Here is a 27,159-nt window from a genome sequence, read left to right as displayed (position 1 = left end):
CGACACGACGGGTTTTCTTGTGGGGGGAGGGGGTTCCTGGTGGGCTTCAGGCTTCCTGCTTCGCTTTTCCAATGGCATCTGGCTAGGCGTTACCGGCTTCCCGCTTCTCTTTTGCTTCAGTTTCGGTTTTTTTTGTTTTTCTTGTTTTTTAAGTTTTGCCCCTCGTCTTTCAATGGTCTCGTGCGTGTGCGTGCTGTGTTTTTGTTTTTTCCGCATATGCCACCGAACAAAAAGCACTCGCGGGGATGGGAAATGGCGATCTTGCGTGCATGTGAAAGGGAAATTATGCGTTTCTGGGAATTGTAGGCAATGTATGGGGGCGGCGTGGAGAAGGGAGGGTCAGGAAAGGAGCTACGAAACGACACTGGACGGCGTGGCTAGACTTTTTGAGGAGAGCGACGCAGGCGGAGGTTAGAGTTTCATTGCGAGGTCGTCCGGCTTTGTGTCTCCTCGTTGTAATCATACTGTTCACTGTGTTCATCGTGTCAACCGCTGAATGTAGTACGTCCATGTGAGAATCTCGTCGACTTTTGACATGTAATGGCTGCAAAACTCCCCAGTTACCCCGTCACGTGGTATTTCTGGACATCAAGAATAATCTGGGGGTTGTGGTCGCATGCTTCTCTCTCATCTTGGAGTGTTTCTTGTATAACCGTCTTTGCGAGTTTGAGCAAGCGCTCTAGATAAGCTCTTGATTCTGGCTGGAGAATATCCACACAAAAGAAAAAAGGAAACGGAAAAAAGGGTATATCTTTGAGGGAAAAAAAAGGGGGGGGTTCTTGCAGGTGTGAAAGAGCAAGGAACCACGGCCTCGCGATCAGAGAGCCATGAGCATGCTTGCCGGGTAACCTTGACCCTTCCCAAGGTCGCATGGATAAGAGAAACAACAACCGGAAAGACAAATCGCTACTGGGCCAGCCGGGCCATTAAAAAAAAAAAAGTTCATTGCTTTCTTTTCCCCAATTTTGGAATCTTTCCCATCTCGTTGCTCCCAATGCTTCAAAGTAAACCCACAGACACACACAACCTTGCGGGTGTCACTTTATTTTTCTGGTCTCCTTTGGAACCATCTCCGTTCTAAAAGTGTAAATCTTGCATCCTTCTTCAATTCGTTTTGCCCTGCCTGGTTCAGGGAAACGACGAAGGACCGTCTAGGACGGGGAACCCCGTATCCATGGCCATGTACTCGAGAAGATCGAGACCGCCGACGTTGACGCCCTCAGCCGTCATAGCAACGGCCGTGTTGTCCATGTTCTGGAAAAAGGCCGGCCCGGGCGGAAGGTACCACATCTCGTTGCTTGGGTTGTTCCAATCCGTCGAGTCAAAGAGACTCTCCATGCCCCCCGTCGTGGACGACGGCACATTGTTGTTGTTGGCGTTTGCTGTCCCGCCGTTCTCAGGAGGCGGTGCCGGCGTGGAGGGGCCGAGGACTGAGGCCGCGCCTGAGGGGTAAGGGAAGGTGCCTGTGCTGAGGTCATAGGGTGTTGCGGAAATGTTGTCGGGGTCGTCTATTGTGTCTTTGTTAGTTGCTAATGCTGCGATAGAGGATGTGTTATCGGGGTGGAGCTTACCATGTGCGTTGAGTCCATCCCGTAATTTCGAGGCGTGGTTCGCCCACGACTGACCCTCTGAACCGTTGACCAGCTGGCCATTGGCAGCGGCGGAACCATTGGTGACGGCGTGGGGGTCTGGACTCCGGCCATCCGCAGACCCGAGTCCTAGAGCCGGGGCTTGGATGAACCGATTTCGGAGCCGACTTGTCAAGGAGTCGAGCAGATCTGCAAACCGAATCCCAAGGTGAACGTCGTCAACGATGCAGTTACGTAGTGCCTTGACAGTCTCGTCCATCAAGTCGATGCTGAGCTTGACATCCGACCGCGGGGCACCCAGAGCAAAGGTCTTGAGCAAGAACATGGCACCGCTGATGATACGGAAGTAAGTCCGCACGGGGGCGTGCTTGAGATAGTCGCCCGGTAGGAGACCCTCGACGACCGTCCGGAGCAAGTTGCGGCAGCCGCTGATGACCTCTTTAATGTACTCCTGATCGCTGGCGCCGAAGCCGCCCAGCTGGCCCAAAGGCAGCTTGCCAAAGTAGTTCTGCGTCTGGGGGGACAACTGTGCCGCGCTTCCAGCGTTGTGGTTGCCATGGGCACCGTGGCCCGCATGAGCCGTGTGACCGGCGTTGTTGGTACACCGTTCAACGACAGCTTGTAAAGATAGCGAGTTGACGTAGATGCGCACATACTCGTACTCGATGGTCAGAATGTGTCTGATGTAAGGGGGTAGCCTGAATCGCTCAAATTCTTTCCACCAATCTTGGAGCAGCGGGTGGAAGTCTTTGAGCATCTCTGTGTACTTCCCGCTCTGGATGATGTCGGTGGTATGCTTGCGTGATTTGAAAAACTTTTCGTTGCCAATGTGCATCGCGTTGCTGATGCCAGCCCAGCAGTGTATTATTTGGTCATCGAGCTCTAGGTCCGGGATGTAGTTGAAGGCATTGGACATGGATGATGGGTTGGTCCCAGGCGTTGTGCCCTCTGTGGATGTTGGGCGTCGACGAGTTACCGCTGGGTCGCTCTTGCGGAGGGTCTCGGGAACCATGCTTGTCCAACCGAGGCGACCGGCGAGCTGGGACAGGTAGATCAACAGGAGGCGCTTGATGCGGTACGCCCTTTGACGGTACACCTCTTCCTCGTACTCGGGGCGGGAGATGGCACCGTCGCGCAATAGCTCGTCAATGTCGTCAAAAACGCCAAGCTCGTACGCGAGACCCATGGCGGTACTAAGAAGCATCCAGCACATCCTATCGCTCCTCCAGGCGGGTTCAAGCCAGCTGTCGAGTCGCTTCCCGCCAATGTTAGCGGACGGTCGCTGGTTACCGTGCTCGTCTGTGCTAATCATGTCACTGCCTTCGTATGACGGAAGCATGAGCTCGTCGATGGCCTCAGCTGGCGGAAAGTGGAGCGCTCTAGGGTGCCACTCTGTGAGAATCATCAGTGACTCGATAGTGCCCAAAGTTCGCAGGCTGCCTTTTCTCATTCCACGCCAGGGCGCTGTGCTGCTTGTCTGATCGTCGGGGACAGATGATGCGCCAGCCATAGCTGCAACACCGCCCCCAAATGCCTCTTGGCCCCACAAACACCTCTCAATCATGCCCCGAAGATATGTCCAGAGCTGTTCATGGATTGCGTTGGACCGGCATTGGCCACCTGTCCCGGGAATTTTGCGATATCTCGAGGAGATGGTGAGAAGGGTGATGGTGAGGATGGGTTCTTCCGTCAATAAGGTGATGTGAGATGCAGGGTTGCGGAAAGTTGGTGGAGAGATTGGTGTAAGCGGTGAAAGGTATTCGTAGTAGCTAATAACTATTAGCCTGATATCCACAGCTCGAGGCGCATCTATACTTACTAGTCAATATAGTCAATAGCCTCTTGCGCGGAAAACCAGCCGGCTCTGACAAATCTGAACCTCCCCCAGGCCTTGATGGCGTCCGGGTAACCAGGCTCACCAGAGAGATCATGTCTCGTCAACGCCGGGTCAATGGGCTGCGGCTCAAGCGCAACCGGGGCCGATGGCCGTCCACTACTGCTCACGGGCTTCAACGTCGCACCGGGCGTGACGGTGACGGGCTGCTGCGGCATGGCGGGTATGGAAGCGACACTTTCATGACGCTTGTGGTTGTTGGTTACAGGGCTGCGGGCCGGGGGGTGGTAAGCAGCCGCGACTTGGGCATGGCGGAGCTGGACTGACCTATCCGTAGCCGCCTTGTATAGCAGATCCAGAGCGTCGTGGGGTCCGTAGACGCCGGGGCGCATGAGGTCCTGGGCTTCGCGGTTCTCGAGCTGGGCGTTGGGTTCGTCGTCGAGGACGTAGTCGCTCCGGTGACGACTATCGGCCTGGCTCGTGGTGCTCGGGGTGCCGCCGTCAGTAGGCCGGCGCAAAGGTTGGTTTCTACCCATGGAGCCTCCGGGGGTCAAGGGCACTTCGCTGTAGAGGCGGCGGTCGATGGCGACGGGGGGGCTGCCGCTGACGTGAACGCGCTTACGGCCATTGCGTATTGTGTAGTCGTCGACGTCCTCGGGCTCGGGATCCTCGCCGTCCTCGGCCTTGCGCTTCCTCCTCGTTGCGCTGAAATAACATTCTTTGCTCTCGCGACGGCATCGTACGCAGGGGGGATCGTGGGGGTTGTCGACGCTGCCCAGATCGCAACGGACCTTTCTGCGACGACACGGGATGCAAGCTTGGTAAACGCGTTTGTGCTGGGGGCCCAGAGGCTGGCCCGCCGGGGTAGCGGCAGCGTTCGCGGTGGCAGTGGACGGAGGGTTGGAGGTCGTCGGGCTCAGGTTGGATGCGGCCGCGTTGTGGTACTGGGCCATGATGGGCCGGGGGCAGTCGTGCAGCAATCGTGGGGTGATGGATGGCTCGACTCGTCGACTTTGTTTGATGGATAGACTCGGTCGGTCAGGTCGGTTTGCAACGGGTTTATGGAGGGGAAAAGACGGGCTTACAGCCACCACGGGCGGGGCGTGGGTGGTTTTTGTCGGTCCACGTTGTGTTGGGTGGCCCTGGGTAGGTGGTCAGTGCTCTTGTTCTCGCTCCTTTTTCTTCCTCTTTTTTTGCAACGCTGCGGCTTGCGTTGGGGTCCACGTTGGCTGGCACGCCGCACTTGGAAGTTGGCTGGGCTGGGAGCTTACCGGCCTCTGGTGCGTAGGTACCTAGTTACCCACCTGGTGCGGGGTTGGGGCAGACGTGGAGTGGTGGATAAGGTGAGGTTCCTTAAGGTGAGGTGAGCTCTAGGTAGGCAGGTGGAACAGACCAACTGCTGATACGTACCTCTGCCCGCTCGGTACCCACCAGGTACAGACGCACCCCTCTCTGCCGAGGACTGTGTGTCTTGCGTCCCTCTGAAAGCTCGAGGCCAAGCTGTCGAGGCCAGGAGCGTAAGCTGCGATCCCTCATCTGGTGTTCGCGGAGACAATTCTCAGACACAGGGCGTATGGGTCCCCGTGCGCCCTGCAGCCTGCTCTACTCTACGTCTCTTCGCACTCGGCTCTGGCTTCTGATGGATGTCAGTCGCCAAAAGGAAAAGTACGAGAATACCTACCTTATCCGACCTGTTGCCTTCTGGCTTGGCCGCGAACACCTTAGTCGAGGAGATCCCAAAAAAAAGGCAGAAACAACGAGCAGCCTGATCACCCCTCCTTATCGGCGGCGGGGATTGATTGGGTTGCGTACCGTACCGTACCTTATGTCTTCTGTTCCAGCCATGATTGGCGCGATTGGGAATAGGGTGCAATACGGGATGGAAATGGCGTGTAAAAGATTGTGTAACAAGAACTACAACCACAAGAATGTGAAATTGTCTAGCACGCCATGGACCTGAACTGAGATGAAAGAATAAGTAGGGAAATTCTAGCAATGAATTGTCTATTCGCTCATGACACTTCATCCAACCCTCAATTTAGTAGCCAAGAACTGGACACGAGACGACTGGGCAGTCTGGTGCATCGACCGTTGAAATCGAGTACATAATCAAACCAAACTAATCATTAACTTTAGGTAAAAGAAAGAACACAAAAAAAAAAAAAGGAAACACCGTTTCTGCCTTCCCGATCTTGCCTGGTGCCCCTCTCCAAATCCCCAAAAAGGAACCACCCCAAAAGGACCATCAAGCAACCCGCCATTTCGTCAAGGCGGGCGCAAGTGGACAAACAATAGAACGGTGCCGCGCCAGAGACGCACGCGAGAGACATCCATGCCAGCAGAAGCTCTCGGTGCCTTCGGTGTACCTCGTACATGGGCAGTTTGGAGCAAGGTGAGGTCACCTGGGGACGTCTGCCCGGTGACCAACACAAGCCTTGACAATTCTTGTTGCGCGTCGCGTTTCCATTCCACCATGAAAGAAACATCGTTTTTTCTTGCATCCGGTGACCCAGCCTGCACCCCGAGATTGGCAAAAAGTAGTAGCGGAACAGAAAGTCTGGGGAACCCGAAACTGGGGTACCTCCCATTCAATGATGTGACGAGGTTCCATCCGAGAGCCCGGACCAACCGGTAACGGTACCACACACCTTTTCAACGTCCCACCTCCGGCTCAGCTTCCTACTCGATGACCGCCCCTTCTCTCCATCCAGATGCCATCCCTGCAATCCAATCGTACCGGACTACCAGTTCGTTCTACGCCGCTGGTCGTTGACAGTCGACCTCTTCTTTCGTCAGCCCGTATTTCAAACCCCCCCTCAACCTCCAGCTTCCCAGCCGCCGCCGCCGTCACTTGCGACAAAGCTCCTCATCCTCGCGGTTACGTTTGCTCGAGGCGCAGCATCCCATGTCACGTTCGCTCCCTCTCTCTCTCCATCCTCTGCATCCGAGCTTTCCTATCCGTGGCAACAAGGTAGTTGGTTCCGCTTCTTCCTGCCCGGCATCTGCGTCAGTGGCCGTTCGCACCGCCTTCGTGATTGTGCCCTCCGAATACATCCCCTTGTTCTCAACTTGACCTCACTCCTTACCTAAATTTGTCTTTTCTGCCCGGAGAATATCAAAACATAATTGAGATTGCTGCCAATAACTCCCAGTTGTAAGTATATGAACTGATAGGACCTGTTCCCGCCCCTCTTTCGGCCGAATCGATCAGGAGAATGAAACTCTATGCAGGTACGGATACCATGCGTAATTACAGCGTGGATTTATTTCATCCATCCATCTTATCATTCCCTCTCCAACAGTCGGTCATGACTCTAGGCGACGGCCACGCAGAGTAGCTCAAGGCCCGAGCTGATGCGCGGAGAAGCTACTTGACTCTTATAGTACAGGAAGCTCCATAACTTTGGCCCAGTGCCGCCCGCCCCTATTGGCCGCTTCGCCCATATTTTCCAATGACAGTATCTCTGGTGTTGCTCAGAGCTGCTTGAATTGATGGCTCATGCAAAGTTTCTCAACGTGTTGTTTGTCTGATTAATCAAGGCATACTCTAACGGGTCCAGGCCACCCGTGTACACGTGTATGAGCAATTTGTGAGCAATTTGGTTTCACAGACAGTCAGCGGACAAGACAGGAATCGCGAGTCAAAGCCTTGTGATAGCTAGGTGTACATATAGCTTACGATAGGTGCCCTTTTCATCAATGGGGCGCCTCCTTGCCTTGTGCCTACTTGCCTCCCCGCTCCGTCACCAACTTCCTAATAAACAATTCCTCCAACAGACATCTTTGAATGCCGCATTGTGTATCAGCTGCCGTAACACCTCCCGCCTCGGTCAAGGTTGCCCTCCAACGGATACCGAGACCAACGCCCAAATTCCACTTTAACGAGACTCCACTGTTCACTTTGCTCCTTTCAACCAATTCTAAGAACTCTTCTTGGGTGCTGCAGCATCAGTCTGCTCAACCGCGGCCGGAAGAATGGCCGGAATTGTGTCTGGGGCAGTCTCGGGGGAATGACCGTCATCAATCGGTCCTGGCTCCTCCTCGAGGGTCCCATCCAGCGTTGTCGGCTTGAAGTCGCCATTGTCAATCGACGCAGGGTCATGCCCACGTCCGCTATTGCTCGCCGAGACACCAATGGCCGGCGTCCCACCTTCTGCAATCTTTTGCTTTGTCTCCCGAATGATCTTTTCAGACTCGCTGACCTTTGCTGGATTCGGCGGAGCACGCTCGATTCCGATAGCGTTCTCCTTGTCATTCTGGCTCTCCAACAAAGCGTCCTTGTCCAGGCGGACAATCATACAGGACAAGTTGTCCGTGCTAAACCGATTCAGCGCGTGGTCAACAAGAAGCTTCGAGGCTTCAACCGGGTCCTCGATGTTGCGAACAAGGTCCACAGCCTCTTGGTCAGAACAGACGTCCCAAAGCTGAAGAGACAAATTAGTCACATTTCATTACTTTTGAGAGCACGAAACTTACTCCATCACAAGCTATAATCATAAACTCGTCACTCTCGGGTTGAATGACGGTCTCGGTGGTGTACGGGTGCCCAGTGACGAGATCCTTCATATAGGTGTCGCCAAGAGCTCTCGTTACAGCCAAAACACCATTGACGCGGTTATTGAGTATCAAACCACCAGCATTGGCTATACGTTTTCCTTCATTCTCGTCGCTGCCCTTGTGATCATACGAAAGACGAAGCGCTTTACCGCCACGGCAGAGGATGATACGGGCATCACCAACATTGGCCGTGTAGAGAACGCGCTGCCGGCTTGCCGAACTTTTCAGTTTGGCATGTGTAGCCTCAGGACCACTCGGCGTCGCCTTGTCGTCTGTGGCTTCCTCTGACGTCAACTTGGCAGCCTTGGTGGCTGCCGCAGTAGCTGGCGCGATAGCCTGAGAACCGGTCGCCGAGCGGTCACTCGGAACCCGGTCCTCCCAACGTAACACGGCGACAGCAGCTGTGCATCCACTGTTCTTAAGAGGGAGCTTTTCCAACTGTGCATCAACAGAAGTAAATGTTTGGTCGAGGAGTTCGGGAATGGGGCCGTTCGGGTTCTTTCGGATTATTTCCTCCAGTATGATGTGAAGCTTTTTCCCACACCAATCAGCGGCAAATGTGCCAGCGTGGCCGTCAAAGATGGCAAAATATCCATTGTCCGTCTCAACCATGTCCTGACTGGAAGCATCTTTATCATCGGACACGGAGTCGCTCTTCTTGCCTTCAATGGCAGGAGCCGGGGTATGCAAAAAGTTGTATAGGAAGGCATGGGTGTCTTCCATGGTGCGACGGCACTTTTTGTTCCTGTCCTCCCATACACCGACACGGAAGGTGGAGCGCGGGCCGGGAATGGAGTCACCGGCCGAGTTGTTGTGCTGGCCTTGAGGCACGGCGAGAGCAGGGTCCTGCTTACCCAGCTTCTGGAGAGGGGTCTGCGAGCTCACATCCGAGTTGGATCGGCCGACCTGGGAAAAGTTTAGGGTGTTCTTGGCATGAGCCAGCAGGCCCGCGGCCTTACTCTGAACACCGCTGGCACGGCGCTTCTTATCCGCGGCGCCATCCTGCTGCCGTCCCGGAGGACTACTGTTACCACTCCGCTTGTCGCCGCTGGCAGCCTGGTCGGTTGACTTGAGGGAAACCGAGGCGCCCTTGTCAGATTCGGGCGAAGGCGACTTGCGGTCCTCTTTTGGATCGCTCTCCGCCTTGGAAGCAGCCGAACTAGAGCCGCCGAACATTCTAGTCAGCAGACCACTCCCCTGGTTGGAGAGGCTGCGACGCTTGCTTCCTGCCAGTTTAAAAAACCTCGAAAAGACGCCAGAGAATCCGGTCCGCACGCAGCTTCAATCGAGTACGATGGGTTTGCAACAAGGTTGTCTTCGTTGGGTTCGTTGTGGAAGTCGGAGATGCGACGTCGCGAAGATGGATGTCTGATAAAGTTACCGTCAGTATTAGACTACGGTAGTGAGGATCAGTGGTCGACGGGCTCATGGAGGGGCAGAATGGTCCGAGGCCGACCGGGGGCTAGGCAGAGGGTCGGGTCCGAGCTGAGGAGGATTGATGCATAGAATGAAAAGGGCCAAGTGAGGAGGACGCTGTTCTCTGGACGGCAGGCGGTATGGCGACAAAGTGCGCCAGCTAGTTGCTATGTGACTGACGTCGGATCTCAAGACGGCGCGGGTATGTGCTCGGCCAGTCTTGTGGCAAAACCAGATGCCCAGAAACTGCTGTGCGCAGGCCCAGAAAAAAACTTTTGATGAAGATACGGGAACAAGCAGATGCCTATAGCGGGATGTATGATGTTTGTGTGTTTGGGTGGTCTGGGATGACAAGTGACGTAGGTTGGCTGAATGATGGTGGAGGGGGAACCAGAAGGGTAGAAGCAGCAGTACTCACCAGAGTGACGTACCCAGCGATTCGGATTGCCGGAACGACGTGGTTGGAGCTGGATGAGGATGGCAAAACAGAGAGGTCGGGGATGCACTTTGGAGTCTGCCAGGCGAGATGGCAAGGACTGCAACGTCTTCGAGGAGGGATAGAAATGGTTGGTGTTGAGAACAAGTTAAGGTAGGCGGCAGAGAGAAAGAGGTTGAGGTTGTGGAAGAGCGATGCGAAATGCTGCCCGCTTGGTGCTGGCTCGTTCGGTCAGTGTCTCCGCAGCAGCCTAGGAGGGGGAGGGGGCAGTTGGCCAGGTTGGAGGGGAAGGGCAAGGAAGGTGATTAAAAAAAAAAAAGGCTTGCAGGGTCCCTTCGTTTTAGCGGCGCTTACCTTACCTGCTCTTTGTTATGGGGCTTTCCTTTGGCTGCCTACCCTTGCCACAGCTTCTCACTCAAGGTTGTTGTCACCACCTTGAATCGAGAGTCTCTGTTTGGTACCTACCTTAGTCACGGCAGGTATTGCAACAGCTGAAGATAGTCTTATAGTCTCAATGTTGCCCAGCATCTCAAATCCTTGTAGGGCTGAGGTAGGCGAGCAGCTAGAGAAGGTTGTCACTGCACTTGACGATGAAGGGGGAGAAATGCAGAGTTGTGTGACACAGAGTCGGCGACGCAAGTAGTGCACCTCAAGTGATGGACGGCACCAACAGGGGCGTGAGCTCCACTACTCTATGGTGTACTGCGTTGTCAAGTCTCACTTGAGGCGGTGATGACCTGCGTCAGGTCGTAGGTGAGGCGAGATGAAGCGAGGCGAGTGTCTGTGTGGCGTTCAGCGAAAACCGAATCCCCAGCCAAGAAACAAAGGGCACGCCGGCGGTTTCGACTGTTCTTGTGAAATATGTCTGAAGTCTGGAGAGTCCTTGGCTACCTTAAACCGTGACGGCCATATGCTCCGAATGATGTGCAGGGACAGAGGGGGGATGAAATATAGAGCAGGAAGACCAAGTCAGTCTCACACGCCGTTTGAAAAAAGACTCTTCTCGTGCTCCTTCAAACCAAGCACGCCAAGGTACCCCCATCTGGCCTTCTCACTACCTACCTTGGGTACCTAGGTATCTCCGTCTGATGTGACGGACGTGGTATCGATCTCAAAGTGGACGGCTACCGCTGACCTCACTCCAAGACCCAGCCAATGAATTGCTGCTAGGTCCAAATTGGCGTTTTTCTCGCCGATCACCAGCGCCAAAGTACCAAATCAGATTCCGTCCCGCAGGCCAGCATCCTGCTAGGTAAGCACCATCCTTCAAGAGACTTTCAGAGGGAGAAACGTGGATTGAGTGTCTGGGATCCTCAGGGTTCGGGCGTCCCATTTAACGCATAAACGAACATGTTCAACCAAGGTTCCCAGTCATGCCGCTCGCGAGGAACACATTGCCATTGCGTCCTTCAATGCGCATATGCCATGTTGAAGACACGAGGTACATTGTACTGTAAGTACGGATACCTAGGATAGCCTTTGGCCGTAAGCTAAGAATTGTGCGGTGAGACTATCTTATTACGGGCCTATAGAGGACTTCGTGGTAGCTGCCCAAAGCGCAAGTTGCTATGACAGAAGAAAGTCATCATGAAGCTTATTTACACGACACATGTGTTTTTAAAAAAAAAAAAAAAAAACATAATCACACTGCCTATATACTTCATCGTTCCCATGTACTTACTGGGAGCGTGAGCGGATCAGCTCTTGCTGGCCACGACGTGTTGGCGTGACAGCTCAGCTGGCATATAAACCCTGCCGATCAAGCGGGGTGTGGAAGGGTACCTGCTTGAGGTATCGATCAAGTATCCGTATATATATTCCTCCATGGAACCTCATAGGGACCGGCAACCTATTGTTCCAACTTCCAGGAAATCGGGGCCCGCTTGAGAGCCCACCTCGCTGGGTTGGGCTGGCGTAGAATACAGATACCTTACGTAGATTGCTTTGGTACGGAGTACCTTACAGAATACTGGTAGCCTACCTTACCATGGCCCACATCTGCTTGACTGACAGTATCGCTGACTCGGGCCATCAGTGCCGACGCGGCATTCTGCGAGCGGTAGACTTGTATGATTCTTATGATGCAGCAACTGGCCTAGGCCCTCCCTCTCACCACTAAATCGCTCTCAGTCACCTTTGCATACTGGGTACCTAATTTAGACACCACCGCGTGCGCGAGAAAAACTGTGGACGCAATCCGCGTTTATGAATTATCGACCATCACCGCCATAATGTAGGTAATGCGTTTCTCGACAAAGGGCAGATGCATTTGATGCCATTGGGATGGGCCGAAACCGTGCTAGGCTTCCTAGTACGCTCCCAACAGGCAAAGGTAGGAGATGCTGAGATGTTGATCTCCATAAGCGTATCCTCATAGTTTTTCGACCTTGCAGAGTGCAGACGTCTCAGCGGGGCCAAAATTCTAACTACAGAAGAATGACGCAATGTTCCGGTTTACCTACCAATAGACAATCAATAACTCGCCCATTGAGGAGGCAGACGTACTGCATATTTAGAAGCCTTGCTCGAGAAAAAAGTTCGCCTTCCCTTATCCTGGGACGCCGTTCAATATGTGACAAAACAAACTAGCTGCTCCGGGCCCCCCGTCATCCATCGCTGTCGTCCGCAAAATATCGTGATCGCTCCACTAGCCATTGCTGCGACTACCGCCGAAGGCTATCGAGGCGGGCCTGCAGGTCGTCGTCGCCGGGATCCGCACCTCCGCCTCCGCCTCCTCCAACTGCTTGGGCAATTCTGCCTTCGGGTACGGCCGCCGTTTGCATCCCGGATGGTGTTTCGCCCAGCTACACAATCAAAGTTAGCTAGTAGGCTACCGCTTGCCTCGACATGAGCACTTACCGCCGACGTTAAGTCAACCCCAATCTCTTCCAAAACTTGCTCGACAACTTCCTCGCCTTCCTCCTCGGCACCAACATCCATGGCATCATCCATAACGTCATCCATCATCTCCTGTCTCTGGTCCATAATGTCGTTCTCGCGCTCGAACTCCATGGCGATGCGTTGAAGGGCGGGGAGGTTCATCGAACGGTTCATGGTGCCGAGAGCTTGGGTTGCCCCCTTCATGGCCGTCATCATTTGTTCATTGGTGCGATAGGTCTGTAAGAAACATGCGTCAGTCAAATGTCTTTGAGGCTTTGTAATCTGCTGTGTATAATACCTGCAGCCGGAGAGAGATCTTTTGCAATTGGCTGCGCATGCCGTAGAACTTTTCGATATATCTGCAACGGCAGTCAGCCGGGTTGTGCACTGTATAACCATGGAGTTCATTACTCCTTGCCTTCTTGTCCTGACCAGATCCTTGGCCTGGATCTTGCAAGCGCCCATTTGTCCCTTCTGGGCGCTTTGCTTGATCTGGGTGATGAGCTGCTTCTCCTGCTTCTCCAACTTGGTTCGGACCTGGTCCAATTCTCGGATCGCCTTATCAAGCATGCGCTGGTTCTTGCGCAGACGCTCCGCTGGCGTCATTCGCTTGCCAAACGCCCATTCCAGAATCTAACCAACAGGGTCAGCAGTCGAGTCGTGGCAGGGAAAGGTGCGCGGAGCATACATTCATCGTGGCGGCTGGGCGCGATCGTTTTGGGACGGATGAAATAGTGTGTATCGAGATAGCAGCAACGAGGCGCTCAAGAGGGCGATGGCAGCGATTGTGTCGATATCGTGAAGAGGAGTCGGCAGTGGAGGTTGATTGATATTCAGGTTGCCTGGCACTCACGGAACGGACATGGGTACGTACAATAGCTTGGCATAGCGTTAGGTAACTTCCAAGGAAACCACTGGTGCCAGTGACTGCTCAGACCGATTGCGCTGACCCGCTGAGAGGTCCGAGGTGATTAGATAAGGCGGGTAGGTAGCGTGGCAGCTCGGCCTCAAGATGGCGGCGGCATTTTCCGACTCGATTTTTGAGCCAATGGGCGAAGCGCCGCGACAAAGGGTGGTGGGAAATTTGCCGCTCCGCCCAAAATCATGCGCTGGGAGATCCGTACATGACGAGCCTCCCTAAAAAACATTCTCGACCTGGTACGCTAAAACTTCGCCGCCTCCCAAACAAATCCCCCTTTCTCCTTCACCTATCATACTATTGCTCGACCATGCTGCTTCCACCATCGACCGACCGAAAATGAGCCAAGATTATTTCTCAAAGAAAGGCAAGGCCCCTATGGACCAGGAAGTTGAGAAGGACGAAAACGACGCTCCCTACCAGCCGGTGCCGTCATCGAGCAGGCCACCGCAGTTCATGACCGTTGGATCCGGCTCCACCTCTGCACATGCAGCGCATCTCCAGTCGCTACTCGAAAACGACTCTGGCTACGGCGGCAGCATCGCGAACGGCGACGCCATGACATCCTCTGGCGACCGACACATCCCGACTCCTGTCAATGGCCAGCTCTCCGAAGCTGACCGGCGCAGCCAAGCCGGCGCTATCCACCAGCTGTGGTACAATGCACACAGAGTGACGCTGGGTCGATCGATCAACAAGGTCATTGAACTTTTGAAGGAGTTACAAGAGATGAATGTGTCCTGGCCAGCGCATTATCCTTCTGTCCAGCGAGCAGAGGGAGCACGCCCTGCTCCGTCACACTCGTATTCGACCATCGGCGAAGCCCCCGCGTCTGCCTCCGCCTCGTCCGTTCCGTCGTCTCCGACCGCTCCCCCATCCTTACGACGATCCTTTACATCGCTAGAAGCCCGCGAGAGTGCCGAGTCGAGCAGGGCCCAGGAGAAACGTGCACCGGAAGAGCCGCGACTCGTCACTCCTCAAATCGCTCAGGACTTCTCGGTTCTCAAATTGGACCTCAAGCTGGGCTCGCTTCACCAGGCGGAGCTTGTCCACTCCCTGGAGAAGGGCTCCATTGCCTCCCTTCTGGATGGCAAGATCAGCTCTAGCGTCCGACATCTACTCAACCTCCGAGAACGAATTGAAGATACCTCCAGCAAAGTCTTGATCACTGGTGATCTAAACGCCGGGAAATCGACTTTCTGCAATGCCCTTCTCCGAAGAAAGGTTCTTCCCGAGGATCAACAGCCTTGCACGGCAATCTTTTGTGAGGTTTTGGACGCAAGGGAGAATGGAGGCCTTGAGGAGGTGCATGCCGTCCACAAGGATGCCAACTATGACCGCCATGACGAGAGCACATACGACGTTTACAAGCTGGCGCAGCTTGAGGAGCTTGTGGTGGACAACGAAAAATACACTCAGTGCAAGGTCTATGTGAAGGACGTACGAACCATCGACGAATCTTTACTGAACAATGGTGTGGTGGACATTGCTCTGATCGATGCCCCGGGTCTCAACTCTGATACAACCAAAACGACGGCTGTTTTTGCCCGCCAGGAGGAAATCGATGTTGTCGTCTTCGTGGTATCAGCTGCCAATCACTTCACCATGACAGCAAAGGAGTTCATCTGGGCAGCCGCCGCCGAGAAGGCATACCTCTTTATTGTGGTGAACGGCTATGACAACATCAGAGACAAGAACAGGTGCCAGAAGATGATTCTCGACCAGATTCACGGGCTAAGTCCCAGGACGCACAAGGAATCTTCGGAACTGGTTCACTTCGTCTCGAGTAATGCTGTTCCTACAGCTCCTGCACCGCCAGGCGGACCCTCTGGTGGGGGCAGTGGTGGAGGCGGCGGTGACGACCCCGGTGACGATCCGAAGGGAAAGGGTAAGGATGTTGAGAAGATCCGAGACTTTGAAAACCTCGAGCAGTCGCTGCGAAGGTTCGTTCTTGAGAAGCGCGCCCGATCCAAGCTGGCACCGGCCAAGACCTACTTGCTCAACATTTTAAACGACGTCCACGTCCTGGCCAATGTCAACTCAGAGGTTGCCAACTCCGAACTTGACCGAGTCATTCAGGAACTCAAGGAGATTGAGCCTCAGCTCGAGTCAAGCAGGAAGGCAACTGCGCAGGTTGGCGACGAGATTGATAAGATCACCGAGGGGACGTGCAAGGAGGTTTACGACTACACGCGGACGACCCTCAGCGCGTCTATCGACCATGCTGGGGACAACAACCACGGCGTTCCTTACCGGGGCATCTTTAATGCGTTCGAGTACGCGGAAGAGCTGAAGGAAGCCATGATGTCCTACATTCATGAGTCGGTTGTTGCCTGCGAAGAACACGCAAAGACGAAGACGGTTGGTGGCGTCAATGCCATCAAGCAGCTCGGCATCATGCATCTTGGCGACGACTATCAAAGCCTGGTGTTCCGGCCCGACGTCATGTTCAAGAGAAAGCGCGACTCCGTGGCACGCAATATTGATGTCCCCACTGAAATCTGGGACTTTGTCGACTGGCACACAATAGTCCAGAAGCAGGAGAAGGTGGCAGGTACGGGAATGGCTCTCACTGTCGCAGGAGCTCTTGTTCCTCGCATGATGGGTAGCAGCGGCTGGTTGGACCACGCGTTGAGCGCAGCGAAGATCATGGGCAACGACAACTTGCGTCGCCTCATTATCCCCGCCATTGTTGCAGCTTGTAAGTTTTTCATCTCATTTGTTGCTAGCAGCATATCAAACTAACAATACCCGTAGCGTTCGCAGCCGCCGCCTACATTCTCAACCAGATCCCGAACTCTCTACCCCACCGGCTTTCCACCAAGATTGCGGCTCAGCTGGAGGCAGTCGACTACGTGCACACGAACTCGACCCGCATCTCTGGTTCAGTTCGCAAGGTCTTGCGCTTCCCTGCAGACAACCTCCGCGTCGGCCTCGAGCAGTCGGTCAAGGACCTGGGCAAGCGACGCGAGGAGACGCTCAAGGTCCGCCAGGAAAGCGAGGTCGCGCTCAAATACTTTGGCAACCTCGTCCGTAACAGCGCGCAGCAGAGGACCGTCGTCGAGGGCGTCGACCTGGACGCCCCGCCGCCGGGCGCCGTCGGTGCCGGCCTTCACTAGAGAAGAAAAAGAAGAAGAAATACCCATCTCGATTCCATGTTTATGTGGCAACTATACCTTATGATAGCATGGAAAACGGCGTTTACGTTCGGTTTTTTGACAACGGGTCTCCCCTCAATCGATCCTTGCTCGATTCCTGTACGCATCTATACCTGAGTTTATTCCCCCTTTTCACCCCCCAAAAAGTGTGTTGTTTAGAACACGCGACGATAGGCATATACGTAGAGGCAAAAAAAAAAAAACCCCTAATTCTTGATATACACAAAGTATCATCCATGTCGTTATCGGAGTTCGTAGTCCTCTTTAGTCGGTAGCTTTCCCAGTAAAGGGCTTCAAGGCTCTGTTTCAGCCGGCACTTGAAGCACGAAGGACGGACTTCAGTCCGAACGATGCGTCCGCTCATCTCAGCTCGGGCCTACGGTCCGAATCGACCGACCCGCCGGCGGCGGCACTTTCGGGTGTTCAGGTAAAAGGGACGGGAAGATGAGTGTAATCTCCCTCCTCCTCCGCTGCTTACGTAGCGTGCACGCTGCCGAAGCCCCGTTCGGAGTTGCAAACCGGTGCCAGCTAGCACCGGCGCGCCGCTGGGCCCTTCTTTCAAGTCCCCCCCCCTTGGGCCCTTTCTGAGCTCCCAGTTCTCATAGCATCAGCGCGTGTGTGGTCACTAATATGGACTCTCCGTCCCCACTCCCTCCTCCTGAGATCGTCATCTCTTTTTAAACTTCTATCAAAGAAGCCGGAAAAAGAATTTCACACCTGCGGTGGGCCCTGCGGGTAAGAATAAGTCTCCCGCTCCTGGGATGGAGCTCTCCGCTGCCCCTCTCTTCATCGTTTGAATCGTGCAGAATATTTAGATGAACCCCTCGATTCATGAAGTGCTAAGTGGTTATACGGATACAAGAGTTTGGTAACTGATGAAGACGGCTCTGGGGCAGTCTTAGTTACCTGGGCATCCGTAGTTAGTCAGTAGCTATTCATTCTGCTTTGACCACGCCCTGCAGTGGTTCATGGTGGATGGAATCCGTCCGTTTTGTGCATCTTATTTATGCTTGCAGGAGAGGGCGGGGATATGCGCGCTGCATGCTGCACGCTAGAAGCTGCAGGCACTTTATCTGAGGTTTTCGAGGTCCAGCCCCTCGTGTACTTCGTACACTGGAAACAGAAGGCTTCCCGTTGGTTGCTGGCTGTTCTGTTCCCAAGAGAGAGGTCCGCAATACCCGTACCATGGCTAGCATTGTGTTGAGATGGGATGAGAGAGATCGGAGGTTAATTTGAGCTGCATCGTCCGAAACACTGACAAATGCTAACGGACAACATGCGCTGAAGAGGAGTACCCCTACCTAGTCCTTGCCCCCCTTCAACTGGATAAGGGAACTTCTAGAAAGATGAAGGAGGTAGGAAACGAGTCCGAGAAAGGGAAAGGGCCATTTTTGGAGACGAGAGACCCGCGCATTTGAACTTTGAATGGCTGCGGTAATCGGTTCCTGGGCAGTGGAAGGGAACGGTATGGAGAGATTGGGGTGAGAGATTATTCTCAAGCACGGCCTACGGGGCCTTGTGGTGATTCGACGAACTTTTGATTTGATTCTCATTTCCGCACCTGGGCTTCTTTGGTAGGCACGCCGTGGTGGATTGGAGGGCGGTCATAGCGCAGGGTCGATGGAGGCAGAGGTGTATCCGTACGGTGGATTTCAATTCATACCGCCCTAGGTACTCAGTATTGTAATGTGGATGCATGAGGAGAGGGTGTTCTCGTCGACAACGACGATGGCCTTGGTTCTGCGGCGATGCGAAGGATTCTAGTTTGGAGACGTTGTGGTGTCGTTGAAGCAAGACACAGAAAGCCTTCTCCTCCCTCCACTTCGCAGTCCATCAAGTCACGAATTGGCCAGGGTGGCGTGGGTCAAGCCTGGGGTTTTTGGCTCAGAGTTTTGCTAAAAACAGAAAGAAGAAGGGTCGATCACGTCGTGGTGGCATACTACGTACGGAGATCATTCCGAAGGGACGAACTCTGCTCGTCCCGCCATAGTTCTTCTTATTCCTGAACTTGCGTCACTGGTGTTCGTCGGCAACGGTAACCTCTTTCGCGTTGGAGGAGCGGATTATGTTGCGATAACAAAACAAAAAATAACAATGCGACGTCCACTCGTGTGAATGGATGGTCCAAGAACATAGGTGCCCCCGGAGACCCATTCGTCGCATGTCGTCCAATTTGCGACGCGGGTATCGCGAAGCAGTTTCAATATCCCGTGCTTCTTGGGGCCTCTCCTTAGTCAAGAGGCCATCCAGCTGCCCGCATCATCCAGTGAGCGTGGCATACATGTGCAGCTTACTCAGGTTCCGAGACTCCGGTGGCAGCATTGGACGTTTCATTGGCCTCCCTCCCCCGGACCTGCCACGTTTTTGTCCGTCCGCTTATGCTGGGCGTATCTTTTCTTAGATTCTTTTTTGTCTCTTGTCATTCTGAGTCTTGACCGGTGTCTCGACCTGACTCTTTCTGTCCTCCCTCGGGGTGATTTTCGCGGCCAAAATAGTGTCAGAGAGGAACTTACGTGGGCTGGCGGCGAACGACAAGATGGCGTCGCTTTGTCCCCCCCTAGCAAGCTTTCCAGTAGCGGCGAACTGTGGCGCAAAATGACGGCAGAGGATAGGGGGCACTGGAACGCAATGTTTTGTTTGGTCATTGGCCAAAAAACCCAACGGTTCTCGTTGGAAAAGCCCCCATGCAGACTCACCGGGCTAGTCTTGGGACGCATCAGTTTGTGGCTAATGAGATGCAGACAAGGGCCAAGAACCCCCAACTTGCCATCATCAACAGAGTTCCTTTCGCTCAGCGATCAGTTCGAGTTGGAGGGGAGCGATTTGCTGGAGAACGGAGATGCCCCGTGCGTTACTGACCAATGACAGCATACGATTGGCTACTAGGATTGGCATCATCGTTGTTGGCATCGTCCATCCGCCTCCCTTCGTCTTCGTCTTGCTCTAAAGAATTCCGCGCTTTCCCCCTTGCCGTGTTTACTTGTATCCCAAAGTTGATCCTCTTCCCCTAAGCCCGCCAAAGGGACCCCCAAAGGGAGAAGATCTAGGGGGCCCGAGGCCGGGTGGCGCAAGGTGCTTTAGTTGCAGCTGCAGGAGCGGTGCGGGTGTGGTAGGTGGTTAGTAGTACGAACTTGAAGTTGATGTCCAGAGACTGGAAGCAGAGGGGTTTACTAAGCCAATAAGCCAATTGAAGGCGGGGTATCTGTACCAAGGCATTGGAGGAAGGCGGCAGTGGCACACTCTTTTTGGTGCCCTTCCCTTCCCTGCCAGCCTGCACTGCTGTACGGAGAGACACAAAGTTGGGGTTCCCTTCGTTGAGACTTGTCAAGTAAAAGAAGTTCTGTCGCTTCTTTCTCCTATCCACCCCCCTCCCCTTTCTTTCCACCCCGTACCTTACTTTTTCTACTGTCAGCTTCGATCGTCCACGAGACGCTGCCTCAATTCGCGACTTCAGATACACCACCGCAGCTCTACCTAGATAGTTTTTCCTTCCCTCCTCCTTATCCTTATCATTGTTCCTTCCCCCCTAGGTACCCTACCTTGCCTTCTTTTGGACCCCCTGTTGTCCTCAACCTTCAGACCCGCAGCTCTTCAGTCGTACTAATCGGATCCAAATTCCAATTCTTCATTTGCGCCTTTCTTTACTTTGCTGCCCTTGCCGCGGTCGAGCCGTAATTACCCTTCTCTCCATTCATGCTACCTTGCTACCTTAGCTACCCTCACCTCCAGAGGTGCCTCGCCGTTCGTACCTCTCCCTCTTAGTCTTTCCTTTCATTACCTACCTTGGTACTTGGTGCGCAGTATATACTGCCTGCTGCACTGCATTCTCATCCCGCGCGTCGACCACCACCTCACCTGCAGCAAATTGGTGCAACAATACGACTTCACACACACCCCCCCCCCCCCCGCGAGCCGGCAGACGCGAACTGGACCAGACCGGACTATCACTGCCTTACATAGGGCCTACCTGCACTACATTACAGTAGACAGGCGCCCAAAACACCCCTCCCGTCCTCTCTCTCCCGGCATCTACCAAGAGGTTCCCCTTGTCGAGGTCCGTGGCTCAAGCACGACCATTTCCCACTCTCTCTTTCCTGTCGCATTTCCCATAGACGACCCAAATCTCCCTTCTCAACCCTCGTCTTTACAACAAAGGGCCAGACACGCTTTCTTCTGCCTGTGTCGCTTTTTGGTGCTGCCCCTCTTTCTTCACGACACTTCTTGGTGCCCATGTCCGGCTTGCCCATACCCCTTGGCCTGCTCTACATGTCGCCGCCTTTGCCGCTGCTGCTGTCGCCGCTGCACTCTTCAGCCTTACCCCTGAAAATCGCAACCGCCATCGGTCCGGCCTACTAAGCGACAAAAAACCCCCTTCCGAACCACTTTTTGGTCCTCCGTCTGAACCCACCCGATTTCGCCCTGCGGCCCTCCGGATACCAGCCTCAGCTACGTCCGTACAGCTCCCGGCTCCCAGTCGCAGCGCAAACCTTGCCCACCACGCGCCCGAGACGACTACCGACGTGGACAACGACGACCACAAACCCTCCCTTTGTGCTATCCGTAGCTCGCCAAGGCGACAGGGAGGATGTCGCTCAATGGTCTGGACGACCCCAAGGTCAAGGAGGCCCATGACGCTGCCGTTGCTGAACCAGGAGGATGGTATGATCCCCTCCCTTTTATTCCCACTGTCGTAGAGCGCACAATCATCTCCTCCGTGCCCGTCACCTATTGCCAAGTCGGAGCCGCCCACCGGCTACACGCCGCTTGCTCTTATATATCTCACCATGCAAATCCCCTTGTCTCATTGCTTGCCGTTGAGGCGCCGTTGGATTCACGTAGGCTGACCAACGTCATGAACTATCGCGCCATATAGGTTCCTCCTCAAGTATGCGAGTCGCGATGACGTTGAACTACTGGGCCGTGGGAATGGTGGCATTGTAGAGATCCGGAACAACATCGCCCAATTCGAGAATGACAACGAGGACCACTCGCCCTTATTTGGCTTTCTGAGGTACCGACGCCGGAACGTAATCATCAAATATCTTCCCGAAGATTGTTCTCGACTTGTACAAGGTGGGTTTGTCTCCAAACAGTGGCGCATTATCTTGGGTTATCCCCCATTCCATTGGGAGATGAAGCTGACCTGACCTCCTATGCGTCACTTGCAGCGCGAGTCACTGTCCATTTCAATGCCGTGTGCGAGCGGTTCGCGCCATACAACACCGATTTCTCGATAGCTTCCGCGAAGGAGCTCAAGGACACAAAGTTGTCTGCCGCCTGCTCCTTGCACGCTGCGTCTGGATCGACCTCATCCTCAACAAGCTCCTTGAGAAGGAGACGGTTAATGGAAATTGCAGAAGAGGAAGAGGAAGAACAAAGAGCAAGCAAGCGGAAATCTACTGGTCCCGAAAACCTGGTAGAGGATGCGACGGAGGAATCGACAGAAGCCCCGAAATCGCCAATCGAAGGCCCGCCCGTGACGCTGAATGCCGAGCTCGCAAATTCGCCAGAAGAAAGCAAGTTTTCTACATCCTTGGAGCCGCCCGAATTTGTTGGCGCCAGACCGCCTTCGCCTTCGAAATCGGTAGACGAAGGACGCCGCATGTCATCGCAATCCCTACGACCCGAACTTTATTCTTCTTCATCTTATACCTATGGCAAACCCAGAGTCAAACTTGCCCCACGACCATCTCTCGACGTTGCCGGCCGTGCTCGCACAGGAACCGCTGCTGTGGGGCCCGCATTCAGACCAATTTCGCAGATGCCCTCTGGCTTCAAGCTATTTTCCAAGGGTTCCAAAAAGGGAAAGTCCAAGGAAAATACTCTGGATCCTGCCGAACCAGCCCACCCCGACGAAACAATCGAAATCTCCTTGGCCGCCACTTCAATACCCCTACCCGACGGGGACCCCATTTCCCAGGTTGATGAACTCGTTAGGCCACACACGAGTTCTGGGCGACCCACAACGAGCTCGGGCGCTTCAATTAAATCCGCGATGCCGTCCTTCACCACCCTTTCCACCAAGCAAGTCATGACGCCTGAAAAGGCGCGTCTGATGAAGGCGATGCAACTGAGGGAAAAGAAGAAGAAAATGAATCAACAAACCGCCTCTACCCCTGTCGTCGATGCCCCTGCCAAGGAGGTTACCTCGGAAAAGGTTCAGCCTGTCGAACACATTGAGGAGGTACCCGAGCAGACCCTTGCTACCGAAGCGGATGACGAAGACGGCGAGAAGCGACTTTCGGTCTATAAGGCGGATTCTGGTATTGTTGTCAACGCATCATCGGTCTCGATCCACACCGACGTGGCCTCTGAGTTTACTCAGAGCGACTCTCACCCTGCGTCACCCATCATGGCGTCTTCCGAACCCGACCAGTCGACCAAGGCATCGTCGCTATCCGAGTCCACCGAAGAGACAGTAAAGGAACTCGAGGATAAGAAACTTGATGCTGATACGGACACGATTGAGGCGCACAAGGACGTCGAGCCGGAGGCGGGGGTTGAGCCGGCTTCTATCCACGAAAAGGCTGCTGCCCCTGAATCAAAGGAGCCCGCGGCTGATATCAAAGAGAAGCAATATGATGCCGAGCGGGTCGTTGACTTCATCCCCACGACCCAAGACGAAGTTACCGACTCCCCCGAAAACGCCCCAATAGAAGTTCCCGAACCCAAGCAAGCCATAGTTGCCGACGAGAACCCGACCGAGTACAAGGAAGAGACCCCCGAGGCCGCTACACAAGAACTTGCCACTGGGCGACTGGAAACCCCCGAGGTCGCCCAGCCCATGGAACAACAAATTGAGACTGAGAAGGTAGCAGTCAAGGCTCAACAATCCAAATTATCGCCCACCTTCAGCTTACCAATTTCCAAGTTTTCCACGAGCCCAACTCAACCAAAGCCTCCCGTCGAGCCAACAAAGCCAGAGCCCCTGGACGTTGAGAAACGTGACACCGTTCCCGCGCAAACGGCAGTATCGCCGAAATCGCCGCTATCTCCTCGTTCGCCAGGACTCAAAGTTCCTCGATCTAAGTTTTCGACGCAGGATCTCAGGTCAGCTGCGAGTTTCGAAGTGCCCAGCATTGTCTCGCCTGAAGAACAGCTATCCACAGAACCATTGCCTACCGCTGTAGAGGAGCACGGCAGTGTTAGTGAGGAAGTTCCGGCAGCCTCGGAGGTGTCCAAGCGAAGATCCCTCGTTCAACCGATCCGGACCGATCTGGAAGTACCTGAGAAGCGGGCAGACGCCAGTATCTCCGACGATGAGGACTTGATGGATGAACTGCACTCTGCTACGGTTGAGCAAGCACAGCACGTCACTGTTTCCAAATCGCCTATCACCCCAGTCTTCCCAAGCCCGGCAATCCAGAACGCCAGCAGGCCGACTTCGCGCGGCGTTGTCCGCACTATTTCGAACCCAGTGCGGGGGCTCACAGCTGCAGATGTAGCACAGGCCCAAAGCCAGAGATCGATCTCTTCTGGCGCAGCCTTTTTACACAAGATTACCCAGCAACAAGGCAACAATCATTTAAAGCCAAACCAGCCCAACAAGATCGGATCCAGCATATCCCAACGTATCAAGGCCCTGGAAAAGCTATCTGCTCATGCACCCGGTGTTGAAGCGGACACGAGCAGTCTGAAGGCTCCGAGGCCATCTTCAGCATTCTTTGCCGTGAAGAGGGGAAGCGTTCGTGAGTCGCCATCTCGCTCCCCTTCTGTTGTCGATGGGACGAGGCCTTCGACCCGTGGCGCCAGTCCTGTGCCCCCTATCATGACTGATTCGCAGGAGTCGTCTCCAGAGGCAGCCGGCCGAGGTAGGTCGGGATCCATGGCAAACAGGCTCTCGATGTTTGAGATGCCTGGCAGCAATCCGCCCAGGAGTCAACCAGAATCCATCTCTGTTACGGCGCGAATCATTCGCGACCCCAGCCAGACCGGCAAGGCGCCTGAGCCGCCAAAAAATCCTTCCGAGTTCGAACGACTTGATCTCAAGGTGTCGCCGTTGGTTGTCGATCATCAGATGGCCGCACTGCCGCTCCCGCCAGCCAATCTGGCCAAAGTGGAATCCTCCAAAGAGACCATTCAAGAACGAAGACTGTCAAAGGAGAAGCGCCGCTCTCAGTCCATCGACCCCAAGGACGATGTCGAAGAAGCGCCGCGACGCTCATCTCTTAGCATCATGAGGGACTTCATCAAGGACCGTCGCAAATCACTCACTTCACCGTCCGCTGAAGCGTTGACCGCCCCCCTACCCATGTCACCTGGCTCAAAGTCGCCCTCAAGACCACCCTCGACTCATGCAAACTCTGGTGGTCGCCGTCTCTCGATCAGCAGCCGTCGGTCTTCCATTAGCAAGGAGAACGACATGAGTGGTGCCATGTCTCCGTCCATGTTCACTGAGGGCAGTGGTTCTGGCGACGACAGCAAATCCACTGCTAGTGACAAGAAGAAGGGCCGCGCAGGTCGTTTCATGCGTCGCCTTTCGTCATCTCTGAGCAGTGCTGGGCGTGGCAAGACCATGACCCCCACTGCCATCTCTCCCACAGTTCAGGAGGAGGACGCATTGGAGGTGGCCCGCCTCCAGCAGCCCACCATCGAGGCATTTATGGGAGACGTCAACGTCCAGTTCCCAGACAACCTGCTGTGGAAGCGTCGCAGCATGTGCCTTGACTCCCAGGGGTTCCTGATCTTGAGCGCCGTCGCAGCCGGCACCGCCGCCAAGAACAAGCAGCCTACAGGTACCGGAGTCAAGAGATACCATCTCTCGGACTTTCGGGTGCCCTATATTCCCGACATGGAAATCCAGGAGCTGCCTAACAGTATTTGCCTTGACCTAGTCGAGGGCTCAGGCTTGCAGGTTGCGTGCGAAGATCGCGCCGGACAGATGAATGTATTACACAGTGAGTCAAGCCCATACCCCCAGCGTTTATAAAGCCTATGCTCACAAGTTTGCAGTTCTTCAAGACGCGCATCAAAGTCATAGTTCCTTTGGACAGTAAATACGACATCGACACCCACATTACTTCATCAAACTTTAGGACATCCTTTTGCCCGCCCTTTTCTATTATACCCCAACCTTTTTTCCAACCTTTCCCAAGCACCCATTACCAACCGGCCAACCGCCTTTCCTTTTTGTCACCATTCTTTTTGACCATTGACCTCGAGTCGTTCGCATGGTCCATTTCCTGCCTCACCAGCCACCACATACACCCAATACCAAGCGAGAGCAATGAGCAAACAAAGAACGGATGCGCTTGCTCAACTACATTACCTACTACCCACACTTCACACATACGCCTCACACGCCTTCTACTATTAATAGGCAATAATTTTATGGCCCAACGCCTTTTACACTCACCTTTGTGATTTCCTAATTCTTGCACTTCGCTTCAGTCAGGAAATGATACCACCCCTCAACCGGGGATTATTCAGTTTGGAGACGAGTCTTTGGAAGGAGGGCCGGTGTGTGATTGGAGAAGAACCATTTCGACGACCGGCCCGGAGAGACGGACGAGAAAATTTGAAAAGAGGATCGCGTTTGTAGGACCACATCTCGAGTCGGTTGGCGCGTCCGATGCCGCCCTGTGTAGGAGACTTCTTGATTGTACATACTACCTACCAACTCGGCGGAAGCAGCGCTGGAAACGCTATGTTTTTAGATGAACTCGGTCGGTCCTCTGTGGAGGCGTCAATTGAGATGCAGATATCTGACTTCACGCTGGTGCTCCTTGCTTGTGGTAATTTCAATGATAATGTGAAGCATGTGGGCCTCGCCGCTATTTTGGTAAAGATTCGACTCTGGGGGAGCAAGACAGACTTTTGATACTTTACCAGCTAACGGCATTGCATAGGGACGGGCAGGGGGGAGGGTCATCAGTTGCGATGGCTCATTCCGAATTCGACTTTCAGACCTGTCACGGCTTCATAAAGGCTTCCATGGAAGTAAAGCTTGACAATCCTTCTGCAGCTTATTACTATCGCCCAAATGCCGATTGGTTCGGTCATCTTACTCGGAAGTATCAGTCATGGGCATGCTGCCAAATCCCCAACTATCTCCAGTCGATATCGGGACCTTCTGCCTATACCGTCCTCCCATACACTGTGAACCGATTCGGCAGCAGCTTGGCTTTTACCATATCCACCATTGTCAATTATCTCGTCTCCAAACTACGCACGTACACACTCAGCCAAGCTGCGTACTACCGCTCTTTTCTCCTAGCCAGGTTTCCCTCCGTCTTTCGTGTCTTGGAGTGTCCCCCTACATATACCCTGCTCGTATTGGGCATGGTATAAGCTGTGACTGGGTTTGATATCAGTAAACTTTTTTCCCATCTTGTCTTTTAAGTTGGTGAGAGGAAGGGCAGACGAAGGGG

The 27,159-nt window shown here is 54.2% G+C and overlaps 5 protein-coding genes across 5 annotated transcripts; 2 read left to right on the top strand and 3 right to left on the bottom strand.

Annotated features, from left to right (window-relative positions):
* Positions 1-1,128: 1,128 nt before the first annotated feature.
* CORC01_10240 (uncharacterized protein) lies at positions 1,129-4,376 on the bottom strand (the record flags this gene model as incomplete). The annotated part of the gene is made up of 3 exons (XM_022621868.1): positions 1,129-1,508; positions 1,572-3,358; positions 3,409-4,376. The coding sequence occupies 3 exons, from the start codon at positions 4,374-4,376 to the stop codon at positions 1,129-1,131; spliced, it is 3,135 nt and encodes a 1,044-aa protein (XP_022471584.1).
* A 2,967-nt stretch (positions 4,377-7,343) lies between these two features.
* On the bottom strand, positions 7,344-9,156 carry CORC01_10239 (protein phosphatase 2C; the record flags this gene model as incomplete). The annotated part of the gene is made up of 2 exons (XM_022621867.1): positions 7,344-7,847; positions 7,900-9,156. The coding sequence occupies 2 exons, from the start codon at positions 9,154-9,156 to the stop codon at positions 7,344-7,346; spliced, it is 1,761 nt and encodes a 586-aa protein (XP_022471583.1).
* A 3,339-nt stretch (positions 9,157-12,495) lies between these two features.
* CORC01_10238 (uncharacterized protein) lies at positions 12,496-13,406 on the bottom strand (the record flags this gene model as incomplete). Its single annotated transcript, XM_022621866.1, has 5 exons — positions 12,496-12,636; positions 12,692-12,949; positions 13,011-13,058; positions 13,145-13,345; positions 13,401-13,406. The coding sequence occupies 5 exons, from the start codon at positions 13,404-13,406 to the stop codon at positions 12,496-12,498; spliced, it is 654 nt and encodes a 217-aa protein (XP_022471582.1).
* A 564-nt stretch (positions 13,407-13,970) lies between these two features.
* Positions 13,971-16,750, top strand: CORC01_10237 (transmembrane GTPase fzo1; the record flags this gene model as incomplete). The annotated part of the gene is made up of 2 exons (XM_022621865.1): positions 13,971-16,332; positions 16,389-16,750. The coding sequence occupies 2 exons, from the start codon at positions 13,971-13,973 to the stop codon at positions 16,748-16,750; spliced, it is 2,724 nt and encodes a 907-aa protein (XP_022471581.1).
* A 4,269-nt stretch (positions 16,751-21,019) lies between these two features.
* CORC01_10236 (uncharacterized protein) lies at positions 21,020-25,718 on the top strand (the record flags this gene model as incomplete). The annotated part of the gene is made up of 4 exons (XM_022621864.1): positions 21,020-21,131; positions 21,370-21,448; positions 21,663-21,862; positions 21,958-25,718. 4 exons carry the CDS (start codon positions 21,020-21,022, stop codon positions 25,716-25,718), a joined length of 4,152 nt encoding a protein of 1,383 aa, XP_022471580.1.
* Between the last annotated feature and the right edge of the window lie 1,441 nt (positions 25,719-27,159).

The sequence above is a fragment of the Colletotrichum orchidophilum genome (assembly GCF_001831195.1).
Source record: "Colletotrichum orchidophilum strain IMI 309357 chromosome Unknown Scaffold_100.1, whole genome shotgun sequence".
NCBI classification, from domain to species: domain Eukaryota; kingdom Fungi; phylum Ascomycota; class Sordariomycetes; order Glomerellales; family Glomerellaceae; genus Colletotrichum; species Colletotrichum orchidophilum.
Note: the sequence above shows the minus strand (reverse complement) of the source record. Positions and strands in the feature narration are given on the sequence as shown.